Source organism: Ranitomeya imitator, chromosome 1 (genome assembly GCF_032444005.1).
Source record: "Ranitomeya imitator isolate aRanImi1 chromosome 1, aRanImi1.pri, whole genome shotgun sequence".
Classification (NCBI taxonomy): Eukaryota; Metazoa; Chordata; class Amphibia; order Anura; family Dendrobatidae; genus Ranitomeya; species Ranitomeya imitator.
In genome coordinates this window covers 1,103,503,179-1,103,523,930 of record NC_091282.1, presented here as the reverse complement: position 1 = coordinate 1,103,523,930, position 20,752 = coordinate 1,103,503,179, and the positions used below count along the sequence as shown (strand labels likewise).

Genomic DNA, 20,752 nt, shown 5'->3' with positions numbered 1-20,752 from the left:
AGGTTGCTGAAGAATGCTTAAGACCAATGTAAGGTCCCACGGGTCTATCGGAGGACGATACGGAGGTGCCAGGCAAGCCACTTCCTGGAGAAAGGTCTTGATCTGGGGACGAGAAGCCAAATATTGTTGAAAAAGAATTGAAAGAGCGGAGATATGACCCTTGAGAGTACTGAGAGAAAGCACAGAGTCCATACCTGACTGGAGAAAAGCTAGGATGGATGGAAGGGAAAAACAAAGGTCTTCCAAGTCTGAAGATAAATGTGTGAGGATGTGGGCTTTCTTGCATTGATAATAGTCTGCATGACCTGGGATGAAAAACCTTTTTTTCTAAGAATGGCTGCCTCTACAGCTGTGCCATGAAGTTCAGAGACTGAGTATTTTAGTGGAAGAGAGGACTCTGTGAGAGAAAGTGTGGAAGATTCCAGGTGACGTCTGCAAACAAATTGCTTAAGTATGTGTACCAGGCTCTTTTAGGGCCAGTCTGAAGCCACCAGGATTACTGGGGACTCTCTCTGTCTTGATCTTCTTGACGATTCTCGGGATCAGCGGGAAAGGAGGGAAGCGGTAAGGAAGCTTAAATTGAGACCATAGAATGACCAGGGCATTGTAAGCTACTGCTAGGGGTTCGCAAGACCTGGCTACAAAGCAAGGCACTTTGTGATTCATCTGGGATGCAAATAGATTTGACATTGGGGGTGCCTCATCTCTGACAGATCTTATCGAACACGTCAGGGATGAGGGACTGCCTGTCCGAGGAGAGGCCTGACAACTTAGGAAGTCAGCTGCCCAATTGTCCACACCCCGGAATGGGCACTGCCAATATTGCTGGTATGTGGAACGCAGCCTAAACCAGAATCCTTGAGACCTCCATCATAATGGACTGACTGCGTGTTCTGCCCTAGTGGTTTATGTATGCCATGTCGCTGAATGTGAACTGGATGTCCTTCTAGGAGATCCTGCCCGTGGAAAAAGGATTAGTAGATTGCTCCGATTTCCAGAAGAATGATGGGAAGGGAGACTTATATAGAATTCTAGCGACACTGGACTGTGGGATGACAGAAGACCACTCCCCATCTGAGGAGACTGGCATCAGTGGTGACAACTTGCCAGTGAAGAGGAAGGAATGATCTCCCGAGTAGAATGGAGGGATAGAAAATCCATCATGTCAGAGACTGCCTCACTCGGAGGGGAAGTAGAATGGGACTGTCCAGGGAAGAAATCCTCTTGTTTCAAGCTGACAGGAGGGTCAGCTGAAATCGGCTAGTATAGAGCTGGGCAAAAGGCACAGCTTCCTTGGCGGCAATCCTCTTCCCCAGTACACTCATGCAGAGCAGAAGACAATGTGTAGATGGGCGCCTCAGAGAACGAATCCCCAGATTGAGAGATGACACTTTTTTTTTTTTTTTGCTCTGGAAGGAGGACTTTGGCACGTGTGGTATCGAACAACATGCCCAAGAATATTAGGTGATGAGCTGGAATCAGAGAAGATTTTGTCTTATTGACTATCCAACCGAGATGGGCAAGAGTGTCCAAGGTGATCTGAAGACTCTGGCAATAGTCTCGGAAGGACGTACCCCTGATCAAGAGATCATTCAGATAGGCTATAATTACTGTCCCCTTTGATCGAAGAATGGCCAGAACTGATGCCATCACCTTCGTAAACACCCTAGGCCGAAGGGGAGAGCTGTGAACTGATTATGTTCCCCCTTAACTCCAAATCGGAGAAATTTCTGATGCGGCACGCAAATTGTAATGTGAAAGTAAGCATCCTGAATGTCCACCGAGCAGAAGAACTTCTTGGGTTCCATAGAGGTGATTACGACCAAAGAGATTCCATCCTGAAGTGATGGAGGCGGATTCGTCAGTTCAGTCGTTTAAGGTTCAGAATCGAACATCGAGAACCGTCCTTTTTTGGAACCACAAATCTGTTGGAATGAAAACCTGAAAAACGTTTTTTGAGAAGGGACAGGTACGATGACTCCTGTAGGAGTTGGCTTGAAAGAAACCTGGCACCTGAGAAGGGGGCCTTGGAGGATGGGACATAAAATAACGTCTTCCCGGAGTTGGGGGGGGGGGGGTGCTTGATTCTATATTGTAGCCGGAGGTCACGGTCTCCCTAACCCAGGTGTCGTCGACCATGGATAGCCATGCGCCCCTGAAGAGTAGAAGATGGAATCCCTGATGGGAGTGACCCGTCATGCAGAAGAGAATGTATTAGAGCGGGACCCTGAGGGTTTTTGAAGTAAGACACCTTGCGCGGTTAGCTAGAGGCGGATTTGAATGATTACTTCCTCCTCTCCCACTGGGCGGGAGGAAAACGGTTCTGTTTTGAGTAGGTGCCAGGTGAGGAAAAGGATGAAACGGAAGAAAAGATCTCGTGTTGAAAGGGCGTTTAGGCTTGGGCTGAGGAAGGGAGGTGCTTTTACTACCAATAACATCCGAAATAATCTGATCCAGCTTAGACCAAAGAGTCTTGAACCCTGAAAGGGGAGATTGGTAATGGAGTCATCTGAAGCCAGGTCCGTGTTGCGGCCTTAAACCAGAGATTTTTTTGTATGGCAACGATCTTGCTAGTGACATGGGTGTCCAGCAACATGGAGAGTAAGTAAATATGTTCTTGCATGGGCAATCTGGTCTGCAAGTTCAGCCAGCTTGTGTGGGGAGACGGCTGATAAGATTCCCTGCCAGAGGAGTTTTGCCCAGGCGGAAGCAGACTTTGCTACCCAAGTTGAAGCTTGGGCGGGGTAGAGGAATGCGCCAGCAGCCTCAAAGGCTGATTTGGATAGTGATTCAATCTGTCTGGTGCTGGAGTCCTTAAGGGAGGAAACATCTGGCAGAGACAGAACCATTTTGACGGACAGGCAGATCGACTGCCAGCGATTCTGTCCACTTGTTAATGAGGTCCATACTAAAGGGATATAGGATATCCACATTTTTTTTTTCTACCAGGGAAGCGCTGTTCCAGTTGTTTCAAATGTTTTGTAAAGATTCCCTCAAACTCTGTGACTGGAAAACACCAAGGAAGGTTTTTACCCTCCTGAATGTGACACAGTGATCCTAAGGGGGACACACTTCCTTCTTAAAGTTAAGAGTCTGGTTAACGGCCATTATGAGACTGTCGATCACATCCTGAAGCTTGGAAGTCTGATCTATGTCGGGCTCAGTCTGATTGGGACTTTGGTTCGGACCCCAGGGCCATCTCAGGGGAGGAGGTGTGGGATACTGAAGGCATCCTGGAGGAAGTACATGGGAATGGGTAGCTGGATGAGGAGTTAGAGTGAGCCTGCTTCTTGGATCTAATATTTGATCTGCTCTTCTGAGAGTGGTGATTAGGTGCCTGCGAATCGTCCTGAGAAACGTTTGGAGCAATGGTGGCTCAGACAGGTGGCTCAGACAGGTTAGGTAAGCATTCTAGGACCTGCACCAAGTACTGAGATACCTTGGTTAGGTCAAATACTGATTGAGAAATAGCAACTGCCCACTCCAAGGAGGGGGGTGTGCTTTCTTCCCAGGCGGCGAGGGGGTCCTGTGATACTAACATGGTGGAAGGGCTGCAAGCTTGACAGAAGACCGAGGTCTGGCCTATTGTCCACTTTTTGCAGAGGGCACACGCGTAGTGAATGATAGTGGGGGAGGGACGGGAATGAGGCTCCACGGGTATGGGCTTATGTAAAGGCAAGAGAAATGCTCCTGAGGAGGGCTAAGCCTAGGAAAAAAAGAAAAATACAGCCTGGACAGAGCCTACCCGGTCCTGGATGAGGGGAGCCTTGTCAGCGCCAATCCGTTGGGGCAGGTGCTGCTAGCCGAAAGCTGGAGCTGCAGCTCGGTCAATGCTGCTGAGACTGAACCGGAGCTGGAGAGGAGGGGTGGGCCCAGGCGGGACACGCTACGATACCCCATTGTATGAGCTGAGTGTTCCAATAGGATGGTGGAAAAGCATACACAAGGCCTCTCACGCTGATTGGTAGGTCCCCCAAGGGGACGTGGCATATCTGGCAGAAAGAAGTGCTGGGATAGGCCAAAAAGCACGTGCGAGAGGGCTCCCAGGCGCTGATAGGCTGGCTTGCACTGAAGGGGGTGTGGACCAGCCACAGGGGAGAGAGATGGACGCTCTTCTGAGGAAAAAACACATGAGTAATTAGCTGCACATTGAATTGATGACGCCCCAAGGCCATAGGAGAGACCAGGGGCTAAATTATTATGTGATATGCTGCCTCTTGTCATAACGCATCTGGAGTAGCAGTATTACATACTCCACTGATACTCCCCCGCCGCCTTGAATAGGGTCTATGGAGAGGAGGAGGGAGAGTACCTTGAATTGTGAGTCCCAACTCCTTCTCAAGTTCGAGAACAGCATCAGTAGCCTCCCCCCAGGTAAGAAGGGTAGTCACTGGAAACAAACTGTATCCTCCTTCCTGCACTGTCATGTTCCTAGACTGTACAGAAGACCGTGTCGACCCCTAAAAATAGAGGGTGGAGGTCACCGCAAAGTGACCAGAGTCTTCCTCCTGGCCTGCTCCGTGGAAGGGGCTGAGGTTGGAAACGGGCAAGGACAGGCTACCCTGATTCACCCTGAAGCACTGTGAAGTGAGAGGGGATAAGGTCCTACCTACCAGACCCGAGAGTGGAAGATGTGGGTGACGCCACACTATTCTCTTGGACTCTCGTGTATGGAAAAACAGGGTGAGAAATTACACCCCGTTACCCTGAGGAGAATCTGAAATCGCGGAAAACATTAAGGCTGTGTGCACACATTGCAGATTTTTCACATTTTTTTTTCATGTTTTTTCGCTATAAAAATACAAAAAAATGCATACATTATTCATCCCATCATTTAGAATGCATTCCGCAATTTTTGTGCACATGATGCGTTTTTTTTTCCGCGAAAAAAACGCATTGCTGTAAAAAAAAAGCAGCATGTTCCTCAATTTTGCGTATTTCCCACTATATTATTGCATTGGGAACCTCCGGAAAAATCCGCATAAAAACGCGAGAAAAACGCATACGGATTTCTTGCAGAAAATGTCCTGTTTTGCTCAGGAAATTTCTGCAAGAAATCCTGAACGTGTGCACATAGCACATTAGCCTAAAAAAACATAAGATTGACCAGAAAAGGAAAGTACGGATCTGTCTCCTACTGACAGCTAAAACTGATGAGCTTTGTGCCAATCGATGGGTGTATTCTCTATTTTTTTTTTTTTTTGCCTAGTGTCAGCCTCCTAGCGACAGCAGCATACACCTATTGTTAGCTTCGTCCCCAATGAAAAGATAAAGAAACCTGGTTTTATAAATTTACGGTAATTGAAAAGAATTAAACATTTCTTCTAAACTTCAAACCCTTCTAATATCCTAACAAAAAATATTTACAAAATGATGCTTATGTAATGCAGTAATGTGTTACCGTATATACTCGAGTATAAGCCGAGATTTTCAGCCCAAATTTTTGGGCTGAAAGTGCCCCCCTCGGCTTATACTCGAGTCACGGTAGCGGTGGGGTCGGCGGGTGAGGGGGTGAGGGCGCTGGGGTATACTTACCTAGTCCCAGCGATCCTCGCGCTGTCCCTGCCGTCCCACGGGCTTCGGCGCTGCAGTTTCTTCCTCTCTTCAGCGGTCACGTGGGACCGCTCATTACAGAAATGAATAAGCGGCTCCACCTCCCATAGGGGCGGAGCCGCTTATTCATTTCTCTAATCAGCGGTGCCGGTGACCGCTGATAGAGAAAGAAGCTGCAGCGCCGAAGACAGGAGGGGACAGCGCGAGGATCGCCAGGACTAGGTGAGTATAGCATATTCACCTGTCCTCGTTCCAGCCGCCGGGCGCCGATCCATCTTCCCGGCCGGCGCCTCCATCTTCCCGGCGTCTCTGCTCTCTGACTGTTCAGGTCAGAGGGCGCGATGACGCATACAGTGTGCGCGGCGCCCTCTGCCTGATCAGTCAGCGCAGAGACGCCGGGAAGATGGAGGCGCCGGAACGAGACGCCGGGAGCTGCAATCAAGGGAGGTGAGTATGTGTTTTTTTTTCTTTATTGCGGCAGCGGCGGCACAAATTTATGTGGAACATCTATGGGGCACAGTGAACGGTGCAGAGCACCGTAGATGGCACAGCACAGCTATGGGGCACAGTGAACGGTGCAGAGCACCGTAGATGGCACAGCACAGCTATGGGGCACAGTGAACGGTGCAGAGCACCGTAGATGGCACAGCACAGCTATGGGGCACAGTGAACGGTGCAGAGCACCGTAGATGGCACAGCACAGCTATGGGGCACAGTGAACGGTGCAGAGCACCGTAGATGGCACAGCACAGCTATGGGGCACAGTGAACGGTGCAGAGCACCGTAGATGGCACAGCACAGCTATGGGGCACAGTGAACGGTGCAGAGCACCGTAGATGGCACAGCACAGCTATGGGGCACAGTGAACGGTGCAGAGCACCGTAGATGGCACAGCACAGCTATGGGGCACAGTGAACGGTGCAGAGCACCGTAGATGGCACAGCACAGCTATGGGGCACAGTGAACGGTGCAGAGCACCGTAGATGGCACAGCACAGCTATGGGGCACAGTGAACGGTGCAGAGCACCGTAGATGGCACAGCACAGCTATGGGGCACAGTGAACGGTGCAGAGCACCGTAGATGGCACAGCACAGCTAGGGGGCACAGTGAACGGTGCAGAGCACCGTAGATGGCACATCTAGGGGGCACAATGAACGGTGCAGAGCACTATATGGTTCACACCTATGGGGAAATATGAACGGTGCAGAGCACTATATGGCACAGCTATGGGGAAATAATGATCTATTTTTATTTTTGAAATTCACCGGTAAATGCTGCATTTCCACCCTAGGCTTATACTCGAGTCAATAAGTTTTCCCAGTTTTTTGTGGCAAAATTAGGGGGGTCGGCTTATACTCGGGTCGGCTTATACTCGAGTATATACGGTAATTGTTATTTTACCATTAACATTTAATGATGTAACGTGACATGAGTAACTGTGTCAAAGGGCATAGAAATTCAAAGTTTGAAAATTGTGAATGTCCAATATTTTTTATTTAAAAAAACACCTAAAATTACCGTTAATTGAAAGTTTCACGTGTCAGAAAAAAATAACATTTTTTTCTGACACTGGGATATATGCAAGTAGTCCAAAGATATTCTCACACAGTGGCATGTCAGATTTAAAAAATTAGGTCAAAACTGGCTTTTGCAGGAAGGGGTTAACTTGTACATTCTCCCTTCTAAGTAACATGTTTAGGGGCAATATGCGTAATAATAGAGCATATTCGAGTTGATTGGATAATAAGTGTGCATACACCCTGGACATCCAGATAAATATCACAATGCGATGTGCACATCATTTCTTTGATCTGTTTTTTTATTCTTTTATCATTGCTTCTCTTATTTTATATTGTACACTTGATTATCATGTATGAAAATGTTGCATATATTTAGAGTCTACAAAAGAAAACACAACAAATACCAGAACCGGGTCCTTTGAAGACGCATGAGACTGCTAGAACTCGGTCTATCGGAGAACCACCCTCATCACAAGGTCCAAATACTGCCCCAAATAGTAATGTGGTGGGTAACACTTCTGTACCACTGGACACATTAGTTGTCTGGTTTCTTTGTGAAATTAGCATCACTATGCAATGAACCTAAGGCTTAAACAACATTTTATTGGAAAAAATCTTATTATTTTTTTTTTTCTTCATGTCCCAATGCTATAAAATTTTGTGAAGCATGGTGATAACATAATGGTCACTACACCCCTAGATGAGAATTATCAGAGAGAGAACAAATTGTATAAAAATAAAGGTCAAGCACATTCCTATGTATATAAGGATCATAAAAGAAAAAAGTGCAATAAAGACATAAATATAACCAAAATTTTATTAATAATAATAATCGAAAAAACAGTACTAGCTGAATCACATAATGGAGCATGTATCAAGCTTTATAAAAATTCTAATAACATTTTACTATATCCCTGATAGGTTTAACATTGCAAAATGCCCCCCAAAATTATGGAACATAGCTCAATATAATGTCACCTTAGTAAATATAACATATGCCATTTAAAATGATGAAAAATCAGTGCCAATAAAATGTGAGTACAAAAATGCAGTTAAATCCAAAGGAGGAAGAAAGCGGCAACACTTCCGTTATGTGACGAAGAAACCTTAGTCCTTTATTTCCATTATAAATTCATGGACAAGGTAATAAGAGCAGGGACAGTGCAAGTATCTGGACCCGTGGAAGTGTGTATAACGCGAAACTGCCGTTGTCTTTTCACTTGCACTGTCCCTGCTCTTATTACCTTGTCCATGAATTTATATTGGAAATAAAGGACTAAGGTTTCTTTGTCACATAACGGAAGTGTTGGTGCTTTCTTCCTCCTTTGGATTTATCTACATGTTTTATTTCTGGCAAGCACCCTCCACCAAGTGACTCCACTCCCACATGTGCCAATGATTCAGAGTGTACCCCTCCATACCAGTAAGTAACTCATTATATTTAATCTCAGTGCCATTCATTTTTTCTTCTTTCTGGACAAAAATGCAGTGCCCAGATATAAAAAGCTGAAACATAGGCTAAATAAGCCAAAAGAATGTAAAGTGCAGGAGTGCAAAAAATGACAAAGTAAGAAGCGCAATGTGCTAGGGAAAAATAAGGTACGTTATTAGAGAGCAAAAGTAAAAATCAAAGGGGCATTATTTACCTATAAAACACGTGCTAACAGGTCCCCTACGCATGTTTCGGCACTTGCCTTCTTCCGGAGGCGTAGTCCGGAAGAAGGCAAGCGCTGAGACGCGCTCAGGGGACCTGATAAAACAACATATGATATATTACTAAGATGACTTTATAGTGAGCTATTTTACATCATTTGGGGGGCATTTTGCAATATTAAACCTATCAGGTTATAGTAAATTTTATTATAATTTTTATAAAGCTTGATACGTGCTCATTATCTGATTCAGCTAGTATTTTTTTTTATATTATTATTGTTATTATTAATAATAAAATTTTGGTTTTATTTATAATTTTACTGGTCTTTATTGCACTTTTTTTCTTTTATGATCCTTCCATAGATGAGTAAATTTTTAACCCCTTAATGGCCACCAATACGCATTAAAACGTCAGCCAATATGGGGCCTTAATCCCTCATCACGGTTTTAAAACAGCATTCGGGAATAAGAGAATAGCGCCATCCATGGCTGAAATTCCCACGAGTGACAGCTGTACATGACAGCTGACACCCTGAGATATCATCACCATCCGGTTTTGGAGTTGTTCGGGACCGAATAACCCCTTAAATGCTGCTGTCAATTGCGACAGCTGTACCTAAGTGGTTAAATGGAGCTAATAAGACCCTCTATGGCAGGATCTACCCCGCGATCATAATTATAGTTACCAATCGTTGTCATGGTATCCTGAGGTTATCTGATGACTCCAGGGTATGGTGACCTGTGAGATGCAGCGATAATTTGAGTGTCACAGGCTGAGTCAAAAACTCACTGACCGTTCTTATGCACTGTAGTAGATGAGTACTGCAGTGTATGAGACCAGCGATATGAGTAAGAAATATACTTGTCCCACAATGCAGATGCAAAAACAAATTTCATTTTTGTAAAATATTGCTTTGTCTGTAAAAGCAGCAAAGCATAAAAAACAATCTGGTATTGCTGTAATCGTACTGACCTGAGGAACAAATTGGTTTTATCACTTTTACTGCACAATGAACTGCGCAAAAAATAAAATTAAAACAACTGAAGTGCTTGTTTTTGTTCATTTTTTTTTGTCAGAAAAATCTGAATAAAAAGCAATCAAAAACCTTTGTTTCCCAAAATAGTACCAAAAAATTCTCCAACTTGTTGAGCAAAAAAATAAGCCCCATACAGCTCTGTTCACCAAAAGATAAAAAAGTTACAACTCTCAGAATATTGCGATGAAATAACTAATCTTTATAAAAAACAAACAAACATTTGTTATAGCAGCAAAATATTAAAAAGAACTATATAAATCTGTTATTGCTGTAATCGCACCATCCCAAAGAATAAAGCAGTGTTATCACCTATACCGCACAATGAACCACGCAAAAATAAAATTAAAAGCTTTAATTGTAATGTTGTCTATTTGTTCATTCTATCTCCCAAAAAATCAAAATAAAGCTTGGCTCACATTTATCCTGCGCTCCCTGTTGAGCGCGCTTACAAGGGGGGTTCTGTGTAAATCCCCAAAACTGCAATTCAGACAAAATCCCTAACTGAACAACTCGCTTATAAAGCAGATGGAGTCACTTTGGACTGATCTCTCTTCCGATGGTATCCCATTATTTTAGGCGTCTTTTTAGCACACAATTGTGGATGTCCACAGTTTTGTGAACACCTAAAAGGATGGATATCACCAGAGCAGACAGAAAGTGTCTCCATCTGCCTCATGGTGGGTGGTTTCATTGGGGGTTTCGTCTGAATCGCATTTTTGTGGGATTTACACTGTAGCTCTGATGTAAGTGTGCAGCGTAGAACACAAGATTGTGATCCCCAGCCTTATTCTGTAAGTGAAGAAAACCTACAAAAAAGTCCTCCAAAAAATCATATAAAATGTATATTTTATTAAGCCATGTCTGAAAGATATTAAAATGGGATGATATCATACAAACAAGAATGAGCAAGCAAAGAGAAGTCCCTTCATAAGTAGGTCAACAGATTAATAACAGCACAGTGCTTGAAATATATCATGTGCAAAAATACATGAGGACCAAAAACATCCAGGAGAAATGGGTGTAATTATTCAGATAGCATAATGCAACGCCAAGGACAACATCTGCAAAGAGTTTGTATGTTCTCTCCGTGTTTGCGTGGGTTTCCTCCGGGTACTCCGGTTTCCTCCCACATTCCAAAGACATACTGATAGGGAATTTAGATTGTGAGCCCCAACAGGGACAGCGACGATAATGTGTGCAACCTGTAAAGCGCTGCGGAATATGTTAGCGCTATATACAAAAAATAAAATAAAAAATAAAGAATGCATAGTACGAAAAAGTTTTTTTACTTAGAAACCTTATAAAAGAGAAAAAACATTTCTCTGCATGTCTTAGCCAAACATAGACACATATTGAGAAAGTGCTTGATAAGTATTAGCCGAAAAAATAGGGATTTTTGTGTACTCACCGTAAAATCCTTTTCTCCAAGCCTCTCACTGGGGGACACAGGACCATGGGTGTTATGCTGCTGTCACTAGGAGGCTGATACTAAGTTGAGACAAAAAGAGTTAGCTCCTCCACTGCGGTATGCACCCTCATGCTGGCTTCCAGAGACCCAGTTCAGTGCAAAAGCAGTAGGAGATAAATAACAATATATTACATAACATTAGAGTATAACATGTCAGAGAAAGTCAAGGACCAAAAAGGTAATGAGCCATAAGGCTAACTGGGTGGGTGCTGTGTCCCCCAATGAGTGGCTCGGAGAAAAGGATTTTACGGTGAGTACACAAAAATCCCTATTTCTCCTTCGCCATATTGGGGGACACAGGTCCATGGGACATCCCAAAGCAGTCCCTGATTGGGGAACAATGCAACCAAATAACTCTGTGTACCATCTGACTATAAATGCACACCAGCCGCCTGCAGAATACGTGTGCCAAGGGCCGCATCCGCGGAAGATTGAGTCTGGACATTGTAGTGCTTTGTGAAAGTATGCAGGCTAGACCATGTTGCGGCTTTGCAATCCTGCTCTGCCGTTGCCTGTGCCAAATGGCCCAGGAAGCACCCATCGACTGAGTAGAGTGTGCCCTAACCCCTGCCGGGATAGGTCTGTCTGTCCCTGACCCGATAAGATTCTTGGATAGCCGATCGGATCCATCTGGCTATCGTGGCCTTAGACGCGGCTGAACCCTTTCTGTGACCCTCCGGGTGGACAAAGAGGGAGTCCGACTTGCGGAAGGGAGCAGTCCTAGAAACGTACCTCTTGAGGGCCCGAATCATGTCCAAGGTGTGACGGGCCTTTTCGACCCTATGTCTTGGCTGTGGGCAGAAGGAGGGAAGAATGATATCTTCATTAAGGTGGAAGGATGAAACCACCTTAGGGAGAAAAGCCGGAGATGGGCGTAGGACTACTTTGTCCTGGTGGAAGGAAAGGAAGGGCGCCCGGCAGGATAGTGCGGCCAACTCCGAGACGCGCTTGATAGATGTTACTGCCACAAGGAAGGCAACCTTCCAGGAGAGGATGGTCAGCGAGATATCCTGCAGAGGTTCAAATGGAGATTCCTGAAGGACGCTCAGGACAAAATTGAGATCCCAGGTCTCTAACTACATTCTGTAGTGGGGTACCACGTGGGAAACCCCTTGAATAAAGGTCCTGACTTGCAAGTTAGCAGCAATCTTACGCTGGAGCAACACCGATAACGTTGAGATTTGACCCTATAGGGAACTGAGTGCCAGGCCGGAAGCCAAGCCGGACTGCAGAAATTCCATAATGGAGGGAATGGAGAAAACGAGAGGAGGGCGACCGCGGAGCAAGATCCGCATAGATGCAAGTGGAAGGCGTCTTGCGAGTGCTGATCATGGTGGGGAAGACCTGCTGGGAGAAACCTGCTTGAGTTAGGATCCAGGTTTCAACAGCCACACCGTTAAACATGCAGTTGAGCGAAGGGGACCGCTTCCATTGCGGCCACCATCTTCCCCAGGATCTTCATGGCAAACCGAATGGACTGCGGACAAGGGCGACAGAGCGTCCGGGCTCCCTGCTGAAGCACTTGGCCTTGGAACGAGGAAGTAAAACCAGCCCCTTGGACGTGTCCAGGATCATGCCTAGGAAAGAAATCCATCAAGCTGGAACAGGGGAGGACTTGTCCAAGTTGATTAACCAGCACAGGCGCGAAAGGGAATCCAGCGTTATGCGGATGCTTGCTTCGCAGCCATGAGAAGACGGAGCTTTGATCAGGAGGTCGTCTAAGTATGGCAACACGACCACTCCCCTGGAGTGTAAATGGCCATGACAGCCGCCATGACCTTTGTGAATACCCTGGGCGCAGTGACAAGACCGAAGGGTAAGGCCGTGAATTGAAAATAGTCCTCTAGGATGGCGAAATGGAGGAACCTTTGATGTGGCGGAAAGATTGGGATATGAAAATAAGCATCTTTGATGTCTATTGATGCTAGGAACTCTCCTCTCTCCATCGAGGAGATGACCGACCGGAGGGATTCCATCCTGAAGTGCCGTACTTTTACGTACTTGTTTGAGCTTCAGGTCCAAAATGGGGCGCACCGTCCCGTCCTTTTTTGGCACGACGAAGAGGTTTGAGTAAAAACCTCTGAATCTCTCGTGTTCCGGAACCAGAATGATGACCCCGTTTTGGCGGAGGGATTCGATGGCGCAGTGAAGAGCGCGAGACTGAGCTCCCGAACCTGGGAGACGAGAGGGGAAAAAAACGTGCTGGAGGGGAGGCGGAGAATTCTATTTTGTAACCAGAAGACACCAGGTCTCTGACCTATTCGTCGTGGATGACTGAAAGCCAGACGTGTCGAAATAGAAGCAGGTGTCCGCCTACCTCGGTGGTGTCGACTGGAATGCCCCCTGAGTCATTGTGAAGGAAATCTGGAAGGCCTGGAACCTCTGGTTCTGGGTTGTCTAGGTTTTCCTCGCCAGGACTGATTCAGTGTGTAAGAAGGCCAAGAGTCTCTGTCTGTGCGTATAGATCGATCAGATCTGGACCATGCTGTGGAGTTGGACCAGAAAGGGCTACTGCGAAAAGGGCGAAAACGAAAATGTTGTTGGCGCTGAAAGGCAGCTTTAGGCCTGTGTTGCTGCTTTTCCCTCCTGTAGCATCGGAAATAAGCTGGTCCAATTTTTCTCCAAACTGACGTCCGCTCTGAAAGGGAAGGGAAATCAGAGACTTTTTTTGAGGAGGAATCCGCACATCACTCTCTAAGCCAAATAACTCTCCTGATGGTGATGGCGTTTGAAGCCGCAGTTGCCGCACAGTCCGCTGCGTCTAATGACGCGTACATCACATAATCTGCAGCCATAGCATTTGTTTGGCGAGGTCCGCCGCCTCAGATGGAAGAGCCTGGTCCTGAATGGATTTTGCAAGGGCATCTGCCCAGAAAACCATTGCTTTGGCGACCCATGCCGCAGTGAAGGAGGGAGATAGGGAGGAACCTGAGGCTTCATACACTGAGCACGCCAGAGAATCTAACTGGCGTTCTGTGGGATTTTTGATTTGAAGCCCTGTCAGGTACTGATAAAAGCGTTTTGGTAGCCAAACGCGATACCGGAGGATCTACCAGCGGTGGTTCCGTCCAATCTTTGACCAGAGCTGCGGAAAAGGGATACTGTGATTCCAGGGCCTTTTTACCCATAAAGCGTTTATCCGGTCGCTCCCTGTGCCGCCGAACTATCTCTAGGAAGTCTGGATGGGAGGCGAACACTTTATGGGATCGCTTGGTTCTTGTAAAGGAAACTGCGTGATCTGGAGCTGAATTAGGATCATCATTAACCTTTAGCGCATGATTGACAGCCTCAATGAGGGAGTCAACAGTTGATCGGAACTCCGGAGAATCCGGGTCCAGGGATGCCTCACACTCATACTCAGAGTCGTGATTGCTTCGAGCCCCTGGAGAGGGTGAGCGAGAAGTGGAGCTACCAGAGGCTGAATGGTGTGGTGAATGCTCAGGAGAGGTAGTGCGGATCCGCTTTTTGGATGGTCGTACCTCTTTCGGATGAGAGCGGCCCCTGCTGGCCGATGATTCCCCTGTTATAGAGGGGTATCTTAACCCAGGAAAACGAATGCCTCGCTCCCCGGAGGGGTCATGAAGGGATTCAATTGGCTAGCGAAGCCATGGATTGTGACAGTGACTCGGCCCACTCAGGGGGGCTAGATACACAGGGGTCGGTAGCGGCGGAGGGCTCTTGGGCACATTGGGCATCACAGGCAGGGCAGAGAGGGGGGCTTTGAGGCCAAAGGAGAGGAGCCTGGCAGGTGGTACACGTAGTAAAAAAAGGTGGTATGTACCTTAGTGGTCTTTTTAACCCTTGACTGCGACATGTTGTACCCCAATATGAGAAAAAAAGAGGCTGCTAGTGGAAGCTGAGGGGTAACGCTGCAGGGAAGCACTTAGTGCCATCTCCTTACCCAGGTCCTGTGCCCCGCAAGTCGGATAGGTGGCGTGGAAAAGAACCTCCAGAGCTGCTGGCATGTGGAAGAAGCCGGCCGGCGCTGCCGTGCAGAGGGAACATGGCTGCCGAGAGTTTGTGGGGTAGTCTCGCAGGGAGTGAGAAGCACCAGGACCGGAGGCGGAGCCGCAAGAATGACGCGAGCGTGGGCGGGGCTTACCAGGATGCGGCCTGTACTAGGCCGAAGCCGGGGACTAAATTTTCGGCTTCAGCCGACGCGCACCCGCGGACCGCCGGAAAGACGCCACGGAGCCCTTACCGCCATGGAGCCCTCCCAAAACGCCGGAAAACATGACCCCTTATCTGCACTTACCCCTTTGGAGGGGGGGGGGGGGGGGGCCTGAAAACCTCGGATCTCCTGTACCAGCCTGATGTAGGATTCAAGGTAGATAGGACGGTGCAGGGTTAGGGGAGCCTTAAAAGGGGGGTGGAGAGGAACCGTCCGCCTCCTTCCATCATCCGCTATTTCAGTGGTGATGCAGTGGGAGGCTGCACGGATGCCACGGTGGAAGAGTGCCTCTGAACAGCCGAGGGTAAGACCTGGTGGGCAGGGCAGATGTCCGGCAATAAGGCCTTGCTGCAGAAGAAGATACTGGAGGTGACACTCCAGTGCTCGTCTGTAAAACAGGGGGGAGATCGGTGCCCTTGAAGGGACCCGTCGCTCCAAAAGTCAGCTCAGACAGTGGCATCCCACGTCGCAGGAGAGGATACAGAGAGGTAAAACTCCCATGCTCGCCTGTTGTTGGTTCGGGGAGATCGAAACATGAAAGAATCCGTCGCCCCTTCGTCCAGAAAAGAAGGTTTAAATCCAGTGTGCCTCCTACGGACACTAAGCTTGAACTGGGTCTCTGGAAGCCAGCATGAGGGTGTATACTGCAGGGGAGGAGCTAACTCTTTTTGTCTCAACTTAGTGTCAGCCTCCTCGTGACAGCAACATAACACCCATGGTCCTGTGTCCCCCAATGTGGCGAAGGAGAAATGCATATAATTACCCAGAATCCGGAATTCCACAACGTACCCCTTGATGCGCGTTTCGAGAATCTCTTACAGCACAATCTGTACTCCAAAATAGTGCTCTGTCACGTCTCAGCTTTGTACTGGGCCTGTACAGTAGTGTCTGACCACATTTAGGTTATTGGCGTACTCTGGAGAAATTGTAAGGCAAACTTAACTGTGGGCTAAAGCAACATTTTGTAAATGTTTATTTAAAATAAAAAGGTTTCACCCCTCCCGCTTCTCCATTTTTTTTTTTTGTTCCGCTTTGCTTATTTATTGTAAAAACCAGAACGGTTAACAAACTTTTTGGTTGAAAATGTGAATACCTTGAGGAGTGCTACAGTTTGAACCCTTTTAGCATACTGCCCGCAAAAATATTTACAATATGATGCTGGCGTAAACTAGAAATGTGATGTTATTTTACTATTAACTATTTAACGTGGTATTAGTATTTATTTCAAAGGGCATAAAAATTCAAAGTTCGAAAATTGTGAATTTCCAATATTTAAAAAAAAACAAAAAAAAAAAACACAAATCTGGACCTAAATTTACCATTAATATAAAGTTTAATGTGTCAGAAAAAAAAAAGATTTTCAGGAACACTGGCATATATGGAAGTATCCCAAACATATCACATAGCGACATGTCAGATTTGAAAAATTAGGTCAAAACTGGCTTTGGCAGAAAGGGGATTGTATATTCTTCCTGCTTAGTAGACTGATTAGGGGCCAAATGCATAATAAGAGATATTTCCTGTATATGCCAGTTAATTAGACAAAGATAAGTGCTCATATACACTAGACATCCAGATAAATATCACGATGACATGTGCACATCATTTCTTTGATCTGTGTTTTTTTTTTTTTTTTTAATCATTGCTTCTCTTTTGTGTTGAACACTTGATTAACATGTTTTACAATTTTGTATATATTTAGAGTCTACAAAAGAAAACACAAAAAATACCAGAGCCGGGTCCATCGAAGATGCGTGGCACTACCAGGCCTCAGGCTATCAGAGAACCATCGTCAACTCAAGGGCCAAGTACTGCCCCAATTAAGAAAGTGGGTAACACGTCTGTATCACTGTACACTTCCGATGTCTAGTTTTTTTGTGAGATTAGCATCACTATGTAGTGAACCGAAGGCAAAAGCAACATTTTATTGGTAAAAATATTCTTTTATGGGTTTTTTTTCTGTACAACCTAATGCTATGAAATTTTGTAAAACACCTATGATGATAACATGGTCACTACAACCCCAGATGATGTTAATGAGGGGAATGGAATTTTAAAATGGTGTCGCATTTTCTGGGGTTTTGGTGATGTGACATGGCATCCCCAACCTTTTCCAAGAAAATTTAGTTCAAAATGGCACTCCATGCCTTCTGAGCATTTATCTTTGCCTGAACAGTAGTGTCTGACCACATATTGGACATTGGCTTATGCTGGAGAAATTGCAAAGCAAATTGTGGGTTTAGGCAACATTTTATTTAAAAGGCAAAAAAAAAACTTATTTTTCCCACTTTCTATTACGGTACTTACTGTAAAACACAAAAATGATTAACAAGCTTTCTGAATCCGGTTTTGAAAACTTTGAGGGGTACAGTTTTAAAAATTGTTCCTTCAAAGGTACTTCAAAATTTTAGTATGTCTTGGAAACAAGTTTTCGTATATTTCATTGAATTTTTGCTTTATTTTTTTCAAGGTAGAAATGTGTTCAGTGTTATTTTTACTATTAACTATTTTGCGTGGTATGTCTATCTGTATTAAAGGGCATACAAATTGAAAGTGAATTTCCAATATGTATTTGTGAATTTCCAATATTTTCACATATTGATCTAAATTCACCACTAGCATAAATCATACTGTCAGGGAAAAAAAACATTTTCAGAATCATTGGAATATGTGTAAGAAGTCCAGAGAGATTATCACATAAAGTGACATGTCAGGTTTGAAAAATTACCGTAGGTCCAAACTGGCTTTGGCAGAGAGGGGATAAATGTACATTCTTCCTGCTAAGTAGAATGTTTATGGGCAAAATGATGGCTATTAGTCCTCTCACACAGCAAATACAGAAAAACAGAGATTTCCTATAAATTGCCGACTTAGGCTTCTTTCACACTAGCATCGTGTGACGAACGTCGCAATGCGTCGTTTTGGTGAAAAAACGCATCCTGCAAAGTTGCCCGCAGGATGCGTTTTTTTCTCCATAGACTTGCATTGCGACGTTTTGCCACATGTCGCATCCGTTGTGCGACAGATGCGTCGTGTTTTTGGCGGCCGCGACGCACAAAATACGTTCAATGTAACGTTTTTTGTGCGTCGGGTCAGCCATTTTCGACCGCGCATGCGCGTCCGAAACTCCGCCCCCTCCTCCCCGCAACTCACAATGGGCAGTGGATGCGTTGTAAAACTGCATCCGCTGCCCACGTTGTGCTAATCAATCACACTGTCCGTCGGGCCAACGGTTTGCGATGGCCCGTACCGACGGACTAGTGTGAAAGTAGCCTAACACATATAAAGACCACCAGATACAGTACTGTTATAATTTTATGCAGGTGTGGAAGAAATGCTGCAAAGATAAATTTCTTTAAAAAATAGCGAAGTGTTTTTATTAATTTTTTTTAATCAACAATGAAAATGCAACCTGAATGAACAAGAGAAATTTAAATGATATCAATATTTGGTGTGATCACCCGTTTCCATCAAAACGTCTTGTGTTTTTTGTTTAATCTTTATTTGTAGTTTTCAGTTAATGAGATTGTCGTGCTTTGGGCGGTCTGTGAGGGGGGGTCTTCATGTGGTGCTTTGCTTAGATATTCATCCTTATGGCTTATGACATCTGATTGATCCCTTGGTGACCTGCCCCTATTTTACATACTGCAAAGAATTATGGTTTGAAAAAAAAAAATCTCACTCATTGGGCAGGTGCTGTTACATGATAAGATGGACAATATGGCTGTTTTCATGTTGTTTAGAAATAGTTTTGTTGTGAAAAAAAGAAAGTCACTTGATTAGAAAAATGTTTTCACTTAAACATCATCTTATACCTGAAATAACAAACCCCCACGCAGCTCTGTTAGCGGAAAAATAAGTTGTGGCAGTGCATGATCTTTATCTGCAAAACAATAAAACAATCTTTATCTACAAAATTGTTCTTAGTGTAACAAAACATTAAAAAAAGTGTCTATACCACAGTTATTATCCACGTTTGTCATTACTATAGTGGGGGGAGCCCACTTAACAATTTATGAGGTGCGTAACTGCAGAAGCAGAAGCTGGGCACAATGTATTGGCACACTAAGCTGGTGAATTTGTCGTTTTCTCACTGCAACATCGGCTGCATGCTGATGCTAAAATTTTGTGAAGCATGGTGATAACATAATGGTCACTACACCCCTAGATGAGAATTATCAGAAATAGAACAAATTGTATAAAAATAAAGGTCAAGCTCATACATATGTATATAAGAATCATAAAAGAAAAATGTGCAATAAAGACATAAATATAACCAAAATTTCTCCTTCGCCTCATTGGGGGACACAGGACTGTGGTGTATGCCTCTGCCGCCAGGAGGCTAACACTAAGTAAACTTGAAAAAAAAAAAGTTAGTTCCTCCTCCATCGTATACACCCTGACACTGGCTACCAGAGACTCCAGTTTATGCTTAGTGTCTCAAGGAAGCACATCTCTGGGTCCTGGATTTTTGGACCCGACTTTCAACTTTTGGATTGAGGGGGCGACGGACCTTTTTGAGGGTCCGATCTCCCCAAACCATCAACGGGCAAGCACGTGTGATACTACTCCACGTATCCTTCCCAGCTACGTGGGATTTTTTACTGGACTTGGCCCTGACCACCCTGAGGTATCTAGACCCCAGGCTGTACAGGTGCACCTAGACGTCCGTGTGTTCCCCCCTGATTTCTACACCCCTGTGTGGGGTGTTAGCTGGGGTGGAGGACGGTCCCTCTCCTTATCCTGGGATAATGGAGTTTGGGTTCCTGCACCGTCATTCATTTCCACCCCTCGCTGAGTGTGGTGTGTCAAAGGGGGGGCTCCTGAGTACCTGTTGCGGCGGTCTCCGGGTGATGCAGGCGTCGCTACGTTTGATCCGGCGCTGCGGCGTTAGCAGAGCTGCGGCGTTATCCGGAGCGGCGCCGCGGTGTTGGAGAGGATCGGCGCCGCTGTTCCTCCGGAGGCTCCGGCCCTGCCTGGCTCCCTGCAGGCGTGGGGCTGTTTCCTGGAGCCCGGGACTTCCGGGCAGCAGGCCGCGCTGCGGAGCTCCGCCCCTTCCGGCGCATCACGTCCGGTTCCGGTTTCTCCGGTCACTGAGGGGGAAAATTGAGGCCGCGGCTTCGGGCCTGCTCTAGGCTGCGGCTTAGTTTGGCGGTCCCTCCCCCCCTATAGCCTGCTGGACATATAAGGCAGCACATTTGGGCTCCGTATCGTGCTGTCAGGATCCATCTCTGTATTCGTGGGGACACAGGACTGGGGTAGGTGCTTCTCTCTCCATCTGGACTGAAGCATTCCTTTTTTCCCAGTCTCTGGCCCTGGGTATAGCATTACGGATCATTATGTCTAGAA

At 45.9% G+C, this 20,752-nt stretch overlaps 1 protein-coding gene across 6 annotated transcripts in view; it reads left to right on the top strand.

Annotated features, from left to right (window-relative positions):
• Window positions 1-20,752, top strand: part of CENPU (centromere protein U) — a 226,321-nt gene that overhangs the window by 93,586 nt on the left and 111,983 nt on the right. For 3 of the 6 annotated variants that reach the window (XM_069744312.1, XM_069744308.1, XM_069744309.1), the window contains 2 exons: window positions 7,451-7,579; window positions 17,106-17,231. In XM_069744312.1, coding sequence (XP_069600413.1) covers window positions 7,451-7,579; window positions 17,106-17,231 — 255 coding nt within the window. The remainder of the gene's footprint in view (window positions 1-7,450; window positions 7,580-17,105; window positions 17,232-20,752) is intronic. The other 3 variants (XM_069744313.1, XM_069744311.1, XM_069744310.1) reach the window with 2 other exon arrangements.